Below are 14403 nucleotides of genomic sequence, written 5' to 3' on the forward strand. Positions count from 1 at the left end.
AGCCTCTCTGAAGTGCAACAGCCAAATTCTTCAGTTTTCAGATGCTTTTCATTAGACTTGTCTTTGAAAATAGTTTCAAGTTATGGTGATTAATTTTTTTTTTAATACATCATCTTCTACTGCTAGAACTAAACATCTTCTCCTCCCACCCCAAATTTGTTTTGTGTTAGATCAGCTTTTTTAGGAAGTGAAGGTGAAACACCCAGACAATGATCCTTGCAAACAGGAGTTAGCATCATCTATAATATTGAGAGAAGCATGTTGGCCACAAGCTCCTATAATTTACTCTCCTGTTCTCCCAGCCATCAGACTTCTTCAGTATGGATTATTCACAATGTAAGTTACAGGCAAAAGAAACTCACCTCTAATACTACAACCCATTAAATGATGGGTAATTCAATAACATGTTACAACAGAATTGTCTTTAAAACACAAAGTAGGATCCCTATACGAATGAAAAAAGGAAAAATCTTTGATACTGTAATTATTTGAGATTTCGTAATTATTTGAGATTTGCTAAAATATCTTTGTACTTAGATGAAGAGGTGTAAAATGGCTATTTAGAATTTAAGTTTCCTGGGAAACAAAAGTTAAAATAATTTTTAAAAATAAACAGATCTTCCACATAAATGCCTAGTTTAACTTGTCTGCAATGTACAAGATAATGTTCCTATTAAGGAAGTGAAAGGGAGAAAACTTTACATTTTATAACCACTGCCAAATAATGCAGCAGTGATTAAAGATTGTTGTGAAGATTGCCACATAAAACAAACTGGCTGTTAAGAGGAATTCAGGTTGTATAATGCTTGTTGGCACCTAAGGGCAAAATTCCAGCCCACCTAAGTTACAGCTAAGCTGCATATGAAGTGAAAAACAACCACCTCCAGCCATGACAAAGACAACCTCTGAGGCAGTAGTTCCCTCACCTGAAGGTAGCCAGACCACAGAGGCTGCCTCCCTGAGTGCTGTGAGCAGCCCTGGCTGGAGGGCTCTCCACACCCAATGCCCCCTACCTCCACACCCATCTTTCCTTCCAGCTCACAACAAGCTGTCTTTGAACCATTTGGGATTGCTTTCCACTCTAGAAAGGGGCACCGACTGCTGTACTGTCCCTCTTCCCCAGGGATGATGTCCTGCTGCCTTCCTCCCTGTTGCTCTCCTGCAGGAATAAGATCAGCCCCAGCAGGGAGGGGAGCAGCCTCACTGGCTGTAGTGCTCATCCCCAAAAGGGCTAAGTGTCAAAATTAGAACAAAAGTCAGAACAATCCAGCTTCTAAATATTTTTTCTTTATTTTTTATTATGCAATTTTGCTGACAAATGAAAAGTTTTGTGAAGTAAGAAATAAATGGGCATGGAAATTTAAATAGTCTCAGACTTTCTGGGTGAAAAACATTTCTAGCCTCGTTTTCCTTAAAGAATGTCAAAATCTAATAGACACTGACACACCCACAAAGCCTCAGCTGCAAAAACAATAACAGAATATACAAGACAGGAGGATTTCCAAAGTGGAATTCTCCATAAACCCAAAACTGAGTAAAGAATTGTACAAAAAAACAGCAGTGAGATCAGAGTTTACTAGTGATTACAAATAAAGTACAAGCATATACAAGACAAAACACAGAATGACCAGGACAATGATATCAGATTAACAGCCAATATACTTACTATCATTTTTTTTTTTTTTTTTTATAATACTGTAGGAAGGAAATGGTTGACTGCTTGGTAAAGATCAGTCTTTGTTCATTTTTCCCCAACAAATTTATGTTGATTGGTACAGCAAAGAGGATACATCAGACAATTATACTTCACAAAAGTTGGGATTAAAAAAAGGATCAATCATTTCTCAGGTCCAACAGGAAAAGAGCCAGGAAAAAAAAAAAAGTACTGGGCTGAAGCTATATTGAAAAGTGTTCACATTAAACATTTATAAGTGATAGGAAAAAGCAGCTTCTTCTAATTTTTAAGAAGGGTGTGGATTCTTGTGGATTCAAAGATCTATTCAGAAAAACACACAGGTTAGACACCTGTCCATGTGTCAGTAGTGCCTTTTGAAGCAGACAGGAACTATACAACCTCATGACATATCTCACACCAAAGGCAGGATATCAGGACATCAGGGAAACATTGCAGCTCCTCCAAATAGGCCATGCCTGGGAATAATTTCCCATTTCTGTTTATTTACCACTTTTCCTGAACACTATTCTTAACAAAAAGATTTCCCTCCACTCATGGGGCAGCACAAATACAGTTTACCAAAAACGGTACAATAAATAGCAGGGTGTTAAAATAGAGTTTTTCCCTCCATTTATCTCATTAAGCGTGATAAATGCTGATGGATACCTTAGAGATTCTTGTTTTCAGCCTCCAGTGTTCTCAGTGCCCTTGGGACAGACTCAATGCTCATCAACTTCCTAATGAAAAAGTCATATAACCAGAAAGGAAAGTAGCAGAAGATGCAGAGGAACACGTAAGCCCCTCTGCCAGGGGTATACAAGCCATGAGGCCGCCTGGCCAGCAAGGCGTGCAGGATGGAGCTCAGCACCGGGGAGAGGTCGGCGTCGCAGCACGCAGGTATCTGTGGGAGGTAGCTCTTCAGCCCCAGCAGGTAGTCCTCACCGTAGTCTTGCCTCACGTCTGCTGGAAGGTGCTCCACCAGCTCCTTTTCTAGCTTGGCCCACAGCTCAGATGTACCATGTATACCTGCAGCAGCAACGGCATGGGATAGCAAGTGAGTTTGAGGTTAAGTGAAATTAATCCATGAGTAGTAGCTGATAAGCTGTTCCCACCACCAAGCCCAGGCTCAGTTCTAAACTGGAGGAATGAAGAACATACAAAGCTCCTGGTTAGTTACAACTGCTCTTACCAAGAAAAGAAACATAACGAAGCACAGACTAGACAAAGAGCATAGGGTTCTGTTGCCAGCTCTACTCAAGAAGGCCTCAGTATCTTTTTTGCCCTCCTTTTCCATTCTGTCCTCACTCATTTCATGGGTATTTCTACTCAGTATTTGTTAATATGTGTCATTGACAGTAGAAAGAAGCGGGCAAACTAAAACAAGGTCAACTTGGATTGGTCAAATGCTCCTCTCATGAGGGATATTGATATTTATTTTAACAAGAAGCTTCATGAAGGATGAGGCTTGTACTGGGCCTGATTAAAAAGAAAATCAAAATTCCCCCCACCCCCCCATTTTCATCATGGCCCTGCAGGAGCCAGGTGGGGAAACATTCAGGGGAGAGAGGTTTTATGGAAAAGGTTTCTATTTGCTTTTTGCTGACATAGGAATGGTCTCTGAAGTAACCAGGGTTTTGAGTAAGCAGCACTGGGACTTCATCGTCCTCGTGTTGCTGCCAGGCACATCCACGGAACGGGGACCTGTGTGACACCCACCTTGCTACTAGGTGGGCACAGGCAGTGGGTATGACAGGAGACAAGTCTAACATGGACAGACTCTACAGAAAAGGTTCAGAGCAATGGGGGAGAAAGAGGAGGATTTGGAAGAGTACACAGCAGGAGGGGAGCAGGGCAAGGAGCAGAGAGGAAATCTCAGGAATCATGTATAGTAACGTCAAGAGCAAGTAAGTGACCTGGAAAGGAACAACATTCAATTAAAAAAAAATCTTAATTTCCATAGTCAACATGAGGAATGGAAAAGAGTTTGAGAATCATTCAAGGCTCTGTTTGAGGATCCTGGAATTCAGGAAAAGAGACAAAGCATAAACCATCCAAAATGTCAAACACCAACCTGTTCTGAAGCCTGATGGCTGGATGGCAGCAACTTTGATTCCCCATTTGGAAAGTTCCTGCCTCATTACTCCAGAAAACATGGACAGAGCTGCCTTTGATGCACCGTATGCAGCATACCTCGGTAGCGGAATGCCTCCTGCAGGAGCAATATAAACATGATAAAGCTCAATGTCTGCTCTTTTCAAGCCTTTATTTTGGTGCTTTAGATAGAAGATTATAGCACAACCAGAATTATGTGGCTCTCACTGAGGTTAGAGACAAGTCAGTGAGGGAATCATTTCTTCCTAGAGGTTAAAAAAAGTGTGAGTTGTAAATTAGCACTTGCTTAGAGCAGTTATGATCAGTAACACCTTGTAAGATACTTTCTATGGGAGAAAACATGAAGTGTATTGCATCCAAGGGTAAAAATTGCTGCAAATTACAAAGTTCCCACTTCAAAATAACACTTATCTTAATGCGTGTGAAACTTGAAAGAAAACATTTCAATATAGGGGAATTTTCTGGTAAGCCACTGGTGCCATTTGTTGGGTTTTGTACTGCAGCAATCCATGTACCACAGGAGCTTCACACACACAGAATCTTTCCTTTGAAGATTTCAGGCCAAACATATGTTTTTTCTTCTGTATGCATCTGAAAAAGTTTTAGTTTCAATTGGTTTGAGCTAATTGAATCACATATGCTTTCCCTCTGAGGTCAGACTAACCTCCTGTCCAGTTAAATTAGCTCTACACAGGCAGGAATAGGCTCAGCACAACAAGAACTCCAACTTTTCTGCTAATGTTTTACCCCATGTTAAGAGGAAGCTATTTACTCAATTCAGAACATCTATGTGAACATCTATAGTTTAAGCAATGTCATTATCAGCTCCTGTAATAGAAAATTATTTAGCACAGAGAATCTCTGTTTATCCCTGCAAGACAGCTTGGGGACTCACACCAAGAATTAAGACATCTGCCTCAAAACACCTAAAATGCAAGCTTCACTTGGGTGCTTAAAGAAAACAGGTCTGTCCTCTGTCCATGCTTGTGAGGTATGGTGGACAGATCAGTACTAGAATGAGTCCCTCTCATAAGTCAGTCCTGATTTATTTAAGTATTGGCAGTGAACCATAAACACAGGTATACAGGTACAAAAACCTTCTTGGGACTTAAAAACAGAAGATGGCAGTGTCAAAACTAGGCTGAGACTACATCCTCAACATAAGCCATGAGCAAAGTAACACCTGTACAAGCCACCTTGGCAATACAGCAGGATTCAAGTGGACACCACCTGCACAGAAAAGACATCCAAACAGACAGGAAAAAGGGAAATCTGGGAAGCAGATGATACAGTAATTCCTTATGAGGTCTTTCAAAAAAGAAACACCTTCCATCATCACAACATCCTGCTTCTAGTAGGTCTCATTTTCAAAGGAGCATTTTTGCTCCTCAGCTGTTGGCTACTGTCATTACTTCTGTTCCTACATCAGTCTCTCAGCTGTCCTCCTAGAATAGAAGGCTATGCCACAAAGGCGTACATATTTAGTAAATACAGGAACAAATTTATAGGGTAAAACTGAAAAGCATATAACACACTTAATATTTTCATCAATAAAATCACTTCTTAGCAAAGTGATAATCCTAAAAACATGTTAGGATAAGTATTTTGGTAATCTTACTGAAGAAATATAAATACACATTCTTTGCTGCCCAAAGGAAACTTCTAATACTTGTTATTAGCAGTTACAAATGGTCTCTGCTTACAAATGGCAAACATCATGAACTTACACAAAACACATTTACACTCCAATGGAAGAACACCTGGTTTTACGTAAATCAGATGGCGTTCAGATATCTCCACAGTATGGTTTGGTTTGCAAACTGAGGTGTTTTCAAATTCCTGCTGGAATGTGTTCCCAAACCAACACAGTTGTTTGTAGATTTTTGTTTTTAAACCACCTATCTTCCTGGAAAAATCAGAGCTATCCCTCACTGCACCTAGAATACAAGACCTGAATTTTATGTTCTTTACAGAGCAGTGTATTTTTAAACCATATTAAACTTTAAGGACTGATTTCTGGAAACAGCCTCCCAACACAAAACCTGCACTTATTATCTAGATCCTAACTCCAGAGGCGTATTTACAGACAAGACTGACCACACCTTCCTCAGCATTTACGCAAGAAAGTTGATTGCTTTTCCTGTTGCACCAGAAACTTACCTGGTGCTTTAGCTCAGCTCACCTGCCATGCTGGACACGTTAACCAGCCTCCCCTGGGACTTCCGAAGTAATGGTAGGAAGGTCTTGGACACCTCCACGGCCCCGAAGAAGTTCACCTCCATGCACTGCCTGTACACGCTCATGGGGAGCAGCTCGCCATCAGCAGGGAAGCCCAGGATGCCCGCATTGTTCACAACTCCCCAGAGCCCTGGGAAGAGAAGAACGCACATAGCTGTTATAACAGGATACTAGCTTCATTAAGGTTAAAATGATGAGCTGGATGGTGCCTCCAGATGAAAGCAGAGATGATCTGTAGCTATAGATACACAGTACCCCCTCCCCAAGCAGTCATCATTGTTTTTCCTGTGTCTACAAAAGCAGGAGCCATCAAAGCAAATTCCCTGACTGCCCACAGACATACACAAGACAGAATGGGGCCATCAGGTATGAGATGTCTTATAAATATGTACATTAGTACCCCCATATATCAACATAAAAGCTGTACCTGTATTTTGCACCTTCTCTGAGACTTGTAGATAGGCTTCCTTGACTTGGGTGGGATTGGTTATATCCAGCTGCAGGAGAGAGAGCCTCTGGGAACAGGTCTGCCTCAGGTCCTCAGCTCCAGGGCCATCCTTATTCAAAACCCCAGCAAACACGATGAAACCTAAGTTATCCAGGTACTTAGCCAGCGCATGTCCAATCCCAGTGTCACTTCCTGGAAGAATCAAAAAAGACACATGAAAAGTCAGTCTGCCCCAGACCATCATCACCATTAAAACAGAAGGATTGGAAATGCACACAGATGTGACCAAAAAGAGGATGAAAGGAAGACACAAACATATAGGAGTAGGAAGAGTGGTTTTGATTCATAGGTTGGAGAAGCTGGTCCTTTGCCTGTTTGGCAGAAGCTGGCAGACCTCCTCTGCTCAGAGCTGAGGGCATCAGCTCATGCTCCCATCGAGAGATCCTAAGACTTACTCCATGTGTACAGAAGAAATAAAACCACAGATCAGTTTAAATACAAACATTCAGGCTGAAAACTGATAATAAAAGTATCTAGGGGGGAAAAAAGAATAAAAAAGAAAAAAGGAAAAACATCTTAATGTGAAATCTCAGCTGGACAAAGCAATTATAGGGCGTTGGAATTGACAGAAATTCACTTGCATCTTATTCTTTCTAGCATCAGACTTATTCCCAACCTTTATCTTGCAAACTTTTTTATTTACCTATAAAGCAATGACCTGCCAGATACATGAAGCGCCACTAAAGAAAGTACACAGCAACAATCACAATCATGATCAATTTCTCCCACCAAGGAAGAATGATGAATATTTAACAAACCAGTCCGTTGATTCACAGGTTTTCATGTTGCCTTTGACATGGTATTTAGCTGCCACTACCTTAAGAAACTTGTAAGGGTTTCCTGATGTGTTTTGTAACTATATTCTTCATTCTGCCCATCTACAGAGGAGCTTCTTACCAAGGGAGGAAGCATCTCGCCCATCTTCCTACCAAGACTCCCAGTGAAGTGACATAGGACTCTGAAGACAGAAAGGGAATTTATAGGGACACTGATGCAGCAGTTTTGCACGGGACAAGATCAGGAGGGCAATGAAAAGGTTAAGGATGGATGCAATTTTCACATCATGAAGAGGAGATGTAACAGCATGTCCCACACTACTGCACTGCACCCTCTTCTGCTGCAAAAGTCTGTGTGCTGACATGCACCATCTGTGGAATTATGCCAGGGTTTAGCTACCTCCTATAATAGCCATTTCTTGCATAAATGCTCAACTTCCAAACTCACCTGCAGCATAGGTGGAAGCCTGAATGTGGTACAAAGAGCTGGAACTTGTGTCAGTTTTTTTTTTTTTAACCATTTCTCCATTTGTGGAAAGGCCACAAGACTCCCTATGTAACATTACCAGAAAGGTAAAGGTTTAATTTATGACTCCAGCACATGCAGAGGGATATTATAATAGTCATTGGCAGGCCAGCTCCTGCACCCAAAATCCTTAGTCAATAGAATTTGATTGACAAATTCATCTTAATCCATGCTAGATCTTCACTTCTTGGTTTTGTCTTCTATCTGGGACCTTAGCCCTGACAGATGAAAAAATTCCAGGTGACTTGAGAAAAATATGTACTTAATGCCTCAATCAATAAGTGCAAGATGTTGAAACAAATTACTCATGCTCTGTTTAATCCCTTCTTTTTAAAAAAAATGCTTTGGGGCACTTTTGAAATCTGCAGTTTGTTGAAGATGCACCAGACCACAGTATACATCACGCTTCACTTCTTACAGCCCTCGCCTGGAAGAGAAGAAGTGAACGATCCTACATTCTTGGAATTCCCTAGAAAACATGAGGAGGCCTGCAGAGATCCTAAAGATATGATGGATTTCTGGGCATGGGGGTGGGGTGTCTTTCTTCCCAGTAAGAGAAGTCATGGAACTACATCCCCCATAAGAAAAAGCCATACAACACAGCTTTAACTGAGAAAGTGGCAGAGGGACAGGTATAGCAGCCCTGAGAAGAATAAATCAATGTTTATTTGTGCCTGCTGCTGGGTTCATCCCCAGCTTTTATCAAAATCAAACCTGATTTGAGTTCCAGACCTGTTATTGATGTCCAGAGAAACCACCTTTCAACTCAAAGTTCAAACAGCATAATCTTTCAGCTTTAGTTAAGTCTCCTGTACAGAAGAATTAGACTTCCTCCCCACATGTAAAATGACTATTTGCGAACCATTCAAAGATTTATTGAAGAAAGACAGATCAGTACAGACTACAACCGAGTCATTGCTGAGAATCCATTAGCAGCTCAACACTAAGCATCAGAGACCCCAAGTCACACACCAGGAATGGAAAGACCAAGGTAACTGAAGGAGTTTGCCCTACCAAATACAAAATATACGAAGCAAGAATTTTTCAGTCCCTGCTACTTTGCGTCTTCATGATGGCTTCATTTTTAGAGATGCTGGCTGTCAAGCCCATCAAACCACGGAAAGCACCTGCATGCTCAGGACCGTGTTTGAGGACAAAGCACTCGCTCCCAGCAAGAAGATCAATAGAAACGTTTCATCAACAACTTTCAGACAGCTCACACACCCACAGTTACTCATGCAAAAAAGCTTTTTGACAATTGGGCAGTTTTCCCTAGTTGTGATGTGGTGCTCCATTGAATTAATAATAAATAAATAATTTTTATATAAATAAATAATGCATAGCAGCAGCTGTACAAGGGCCATCCAAAGAGGATCAGAACAATGTATGGCAAAGCCCAGACAGATGAGCAGAGGTTTCTCCATGCCCTGGCCATAGGCAGCCGTCTCATGAGCGGTAGATATGTGGCAGCTGCTCCGAGCACAGCAGCATTCCTCTACTGTGCAGGGCTGAAACAGGGGGCAGAGTTGGGGAAATCACCATTTCCCATGAAATGCCTGCCTCAGGACTTCTCTAAATTGGAGACAAATGACAACAAAATTGATGGAAAGGAGCCCTGCACCTGTGTGCATGCTGCCACACACACCTTGCTGTCAGTAAGAGGATGAGGGCTGGAGACAGAGCAATTTAGCAGAGAAATGTGTTGAGTAAAACCTTCATTTCATTGATGGAGTGTTTGATTGATTGCATACCAGCCTGGAATCAAAGAGCGATTGAGAAGAGCCTCTTCAGATGTGTCAGCTGCCAGAGGTGTCCAAACTTGCATTTCTTCAGGACAGTTGCAGCACAGGTACAAAGAAAACATTCACTTGCTGCAATGTAACTCAGTGTTCTTCACTCCCCGGTATTGCCCTAACTCTAGTTCTCTGGAATAATTAAGCTCCAAAAGAAGAGCTTATTTGGGTTTTCGGGTTCTCCCAAAGAGCCACTGAAGAGCAGGCTTGCACTCAGGCATCCTCCTCCCTTTTTTAAGTGTGAGCCCAGTGCCTGCCTGGTGGAGAGGCACAGAGACTCTCCCTTCCCATGTGTGATGGTGTCCTTCCCGTACACCTGCCCAGAAAAACCCTGCTGACTGCAAGGGGAGAGCTTGCTGCTCATCCTCTCCTCCCTTAAGTTTTGTGTTTAATCCCCATAGCAATGCCTGCTAGGGAGATTTAAATCATTTCCATAAAGAAAAATGAGATGCTGCAATAAATAGCTATATAATCCAAAGCAACTTAACTCAGCTTTTCAGAGGGGAAAATGGAAAATAAAACAACAAAAAAAAAGAACAAGTTAGTGCAAGAACGAGTAGGTAGGCACTCCAATTCAAAGGTTTGATTAACACAGCAACATTTAAAGTTTCAGAAGAAACAGGAGAAAAGCCATAAAACTACAAAAACGCCATCCCTGCAAACCAAAAGTGGGTTTTGAGTAGATCAGGATGTTAATACAGAGAGTGAATTCATTAGCCCTGAACTTTCATTTCCAGTGAGAAAAATTACTCACTCCCAAACGATTTCATACCTCATTTCAAAGAGATGGCACCAACCTGGTGTCTTGAAATATAGGCATGATATACACAGCGTGTACTATGTAAATGCGCACATCAAAAGATAACTGTATGCCAGTACCTATTGCAGTAAATTCAAGTAAACAAAAGTAATGTATGAGTGTAGTAGGCTGAGGGCTTCCAGAAATTAATGTCTCTCCTAAAAAATTAGACCACCATAAGTATTCTTGTGCTTTTTTTCCCAACCAGTTATTTTCACAAGCATATCCAAAAAGCTACTTGTAAAGATTAAATGAGACACTTAAAAAAAAATGGCATCTATTAAGATACTTTTCTACTTAATTTCAGAGCACTTCTTCACCGGGGAAAGGGAAAAAAATAATAATAATAAAAAAAAAAAAGACATTTCTGGAAAAGCAAATAAATCAAGAAAAGAAAAAAGCAAACCCCTTGGAGCACATGTTTCATAGATTCCTGACCCGAGAACACAAAGTTTTCCAACACACCTCTGAGAAAAGCCCGGTCTTTACTTCCCACAGCACCTTACCTGTGACGAGCACAGCTTTGTCACCCACAGGCAGTGGCGCCGTGCCACCCAGGTACATGGAGGAGATGAGGCACACACCGCAGAACACCAGCAGCCCCCCGCAAGCCCCCAGCACACTCCCACACAGCAGCCCCAGCAAGGCAGGCAGAAGGCTCCAGAGCAGCATGCTGCCTTTCTCCACCGGGCTCCTCTTGGCCATGCGAAGCACAGTGGCCCCAAAAAGCACAGTGACACCCATACAGAGCCATCCTAAAGGGCTGGCAGCAAGAGCATCCATCGCCTGGGCAAGAAGCAAGCACAAGCAGCCCACCTCACCTCCGCAGAGCAAAGCAGGTGCTGCTCGCTGCAGCCTGGTTATATAGGAGCAGGGCCAGGGGGTGGGGCGAGAGAGGGGACTCCGTTTAAAGGTTTGACATAATCTCACTTACCCTTGGCATCTGCAAGGAGCAGGAGCCTTCTGGTTTTCCTTACCTTTTATTCCTTCTGCCTGACAGCTCCACCTTCTGAATAATGTGCTGGCTGGGTAATGATTGACAGCAGCGGGAATGGACATGATGTAGGAATTAAGCACTGGCTTTAGGATAAAATTTAACCACTGTATGTTTCATACGCTTAAATACATTTTTCCAGAGAGTTTTTTTTTTAAAAAAAAAAAAAAAAACAGCTTTCTTTTCAGGAACTGTTTGAATGCCCTCACTAAAAACTTTGGGTGTAGTTTCAGAGGACTTGGTTTTGATGGGCAGTGACAAAAATGAGCACCTGGATGAGGGGATGAGGTTATTTGCTTCGTAGGGCAGCCTGGTCAGTGTCATGCTTCAACACAAGTGACAGTGCTGGGCCACCCTCCTCTTTCAACAGAAAGCCAAAAAAGACTTTCCCTGCTTTAGTGTACACCTGGGTATTTACCTGATGCTCAGAGGGTACCTACGGCTCGCTGACATTCAGAGGTGTTCAGGTGGCAGGGAAAATAGGAATGGGTGACTGCTGGCCTGTCATTGAGGGCAGTTTGCTAAACAATGACATTTAACACACCTGAGGTGGACTCCTCAGCTGACCACCAGTGGTGACATTAACCTCTGTTTAGGCAGGAATTACTGGTTCAATACGCAGAGCAAATTGAAAACAAACATGTGATCAATTAATTGTATTTGAGAGATCTATCACCTCCCCGGTGTACTCTGAGGGTTATTTAAATAAGAAGGAATGAGTGCTTTAATATCCAGCTGGCTAAAATGCTTGAGATGCATTTTAGGCATGTTTAACTCTTTAAAAATCCCTGCTAATTGGTTTAAGACCACAGCAAGCTAACGTGCTGTAGCTGTTTTTCAGACAGAAAATATACTGCTGCCCACTTCTGTTTAGACAGCCACGGGGAGATTGAAGTGCAGGGTGTGCGCCTAGCACGGGATACAGGCGCATTTCTATTCCACTCTTCTTTCTGGGTTTTATGGGGTGGTAAATCTGTTGACTCTGAATTTTTACAGCCAGTAAAAATGTTTACATACCTCTATATGTCGTTTACATTAGAGGTGAGGTCACTTTCTTAAAGGCACATTACCCCAGAGGTCTGCTTGTCACTCACTACGTTGGGAACATTCGTTCATCCCTCCCCTTGCAGCAACACTAGCCCCAAAAGTGCAAACTATTTCCTCTCGTTTTTGCCATTTACTGCTTCTGCTTTTATTTGCGTGATGCTCCTGAGGTCAGTTATACCCTGCCCTCTGCTAAAGCATCTTTGTGAAGATTTCCTTGGAGAATTTTGCTTTCTCTCACTGTTTGGTCTTTACTGCATGATTGAGATGGTCACAGATGTGTTGGCATTTAAAGCATCAGCTCTCACAGAGGAGGACACGGTGAGCTGGAGGTTGTGGATAGTGGGAAAAGGGGCAGGAGTGACCACCTACAGCCCACCCTCGCCATAGGTCCCATCAGCCCACAGGGACACCAGTCCTCATCCCCACATTTTGGTCCCCATTTGAGCCTTCTCCTCTGCCCCATGCACCCCTGCCAAGTCCCCCAGTGAAATGCATATGTGCACCCACACACACATACTCCCGGCTGGAGGGCAAGGATGTGTGGACTGCCAAGGATGCCACATGTAGACTGTACATGCACCTGGTGCCATGTGCTGACACAACACCCGTCTGTGTCCACCAATGTGCAGGGCAGCCATGGGAAGGGCTGGTGCAGGCTGCTCTGTGTCTGAATTCGTGCTGAATTTATATATTGAATACTAAATATAAGCACTGAAGGCTTGGGGGCAGCTTTTAATGAAAGGCTTACCATGTGCTTAGCCTGCAGCGTGTGAATAAAATTACATGTGAATACACACCGTGAAATGGGCTGCTAGTGGAAAGGAGGGCACGATCTACAAATGGCTAAAAAACGCTAACTTGGAGTAACCACCTCATGTACGCTCAGCATGTCCTCCAACACCAGCAGAGACAGATTGCTGCTTGAGGATTTCTCAGTACAATTTTGCAATGAGATAAGTTTTATCATCCCGTGCCCACCATCCATCTTAAGAAAGCATCCACTCTCCTCTCCTCCACTTCGGTATGTCTCCAGTCCTCACCGCTGTACATTAGCACAAGCCTGCAACTGAGCTTACATTCTTTTCTATTTCTCTGGGCCGTGCCTACTCACGCTGTGAATATTCATCCTTATCTCTCCTCTTTCTTGATAGTTCTGCCAGCAAACATGGGGCTGCTCCAAATTATCAGGATGTTCCTTCAATAAAAGGTCTGAGTTACAAGAAGGATGGATTTGGGCTAATTAATTTTGAGCTAAGCTTGACCTTCTTCCTTTGCCAGGATATTTGTCTTCCTTCCCAGCTTTTCCAAACCATCAGACAATAACTCAGTGTCTTGTCTCTTTACACCCTGGCAATCTACATATTCTATACTGAAGTCTAAACACTGCTTCCATGGTCATGACAAACAGCAGAAGAGGAATGATTCAGACCAGCCTGCTGGATGAACTGTCCTGCCATGCAGTTACGATAACCTTTGAAGGTCAGTTAAAACAATGGCAAAAGAAGATGCAACATGAATGGCCAGTATCTACAGAATTTCTTGAGTCCGAATCCAGCTTGTTTTTCACTGAACCCTATAATTATGGCATCTTTCACCCTGTTGTATTCAGAAGACTTTCCCTAGGACAGAAAAAAACACCTCTCCAGTTTGTGAGATCTTCATCATTGCAAGCCTATGCTTGGATTCACATATTCCTCTGAAATGTGGTCAAGTTGGTCCTGTCCATGACTTCTTTGAAGTGCACCACTGAGCATTTTTTCTGTTCTAGCCTAGTAATGAGCATTCTTCTGTCTTTGCCTTGCATGGCTCCATTTCTGGTTCAGAAGTGTTCCTGTTGGGTTTTGGTTTATGCCTCCATGGCTATCAAGCATAGCAGCAGCTTCCAGATCAACGATGAGGTAGGTCTTCGTGTCCCTGTAACCTTTTCTTGCATCG

The 14403-nt window shown here is 42.6% G+C and overlaps 1 protein-coding gene across 1 annotated transcript; it reads right to left on the bottom strand.

Annotated features, from left to right (window-relative positions):
* Positions 1-1271: 1271 nt before the first annotated feature.
* Positions 1272-11276, bottom strand: HSD17B2 (hydroxysteroid 17-beta dehydrogenase 2). The gene is made up of 5 exons (XM_005020166.6): positions 10934-11276; positions 6453-6665; positions 5970-6155; positions 3747-3884; positions 1272-2701 (listed from the first exon to the last, which is right to left on the bottom strand). The coding sequence occupies exons 1-5, from the start codon at positions 11208-11210 to the stop codon at positions 2343-2345; spliced, it is 1173 nt and encodes a 390-aa protein (XP_005020223.2). The 5' UTR covers positions 11211-11276; the 3' UTR covers positions 1272-2342.
* Between the last annotated feature and the right edge of the window lie 3127 nt (positions 11277-14403).

The sequence above is a fragment of the Anas platyrhynchos genome, chromosome 12 (genome assembly GCF_047663525.1).
Source record: "Anas platyrhynchos isolate ZD024472 breed Pekin duck chromosome 12, IASCAAS_PekinDuck_T2T, whole genome shotgun sequence".
NCBI lineage: Eukaryota > Metazoa > Chordata > Aves > Anseriformes > Anatidae > Anas > Anas platyrhynchos.

Excerpts from the sequence above, each read along its gene's own strand:
- HSD17B2 (XM_005020166.6), bottom strand. The coding sequence starts at position 11,210 with ATGGATGCTCTTGCTGCCAGCCCTTTAGGATGGCTCTGTATGGGTGTC. Across the intron at positions 3,885-5,969 it reads TAACGTGTCCAGCATGGCAG|GAGGCATTCCGCTACCGAGG; the intron begins GTGAGCTGAGCT and ends TTGCTCCTGCAG. Across the intron at positions 2,702-3,746 it reads GCCATCAGGCTTCAGAACAG|GTATACATGGTACATCTGAG; the intron begins GTTGGTGTTTGA and ends TTGCTGCTGCAG.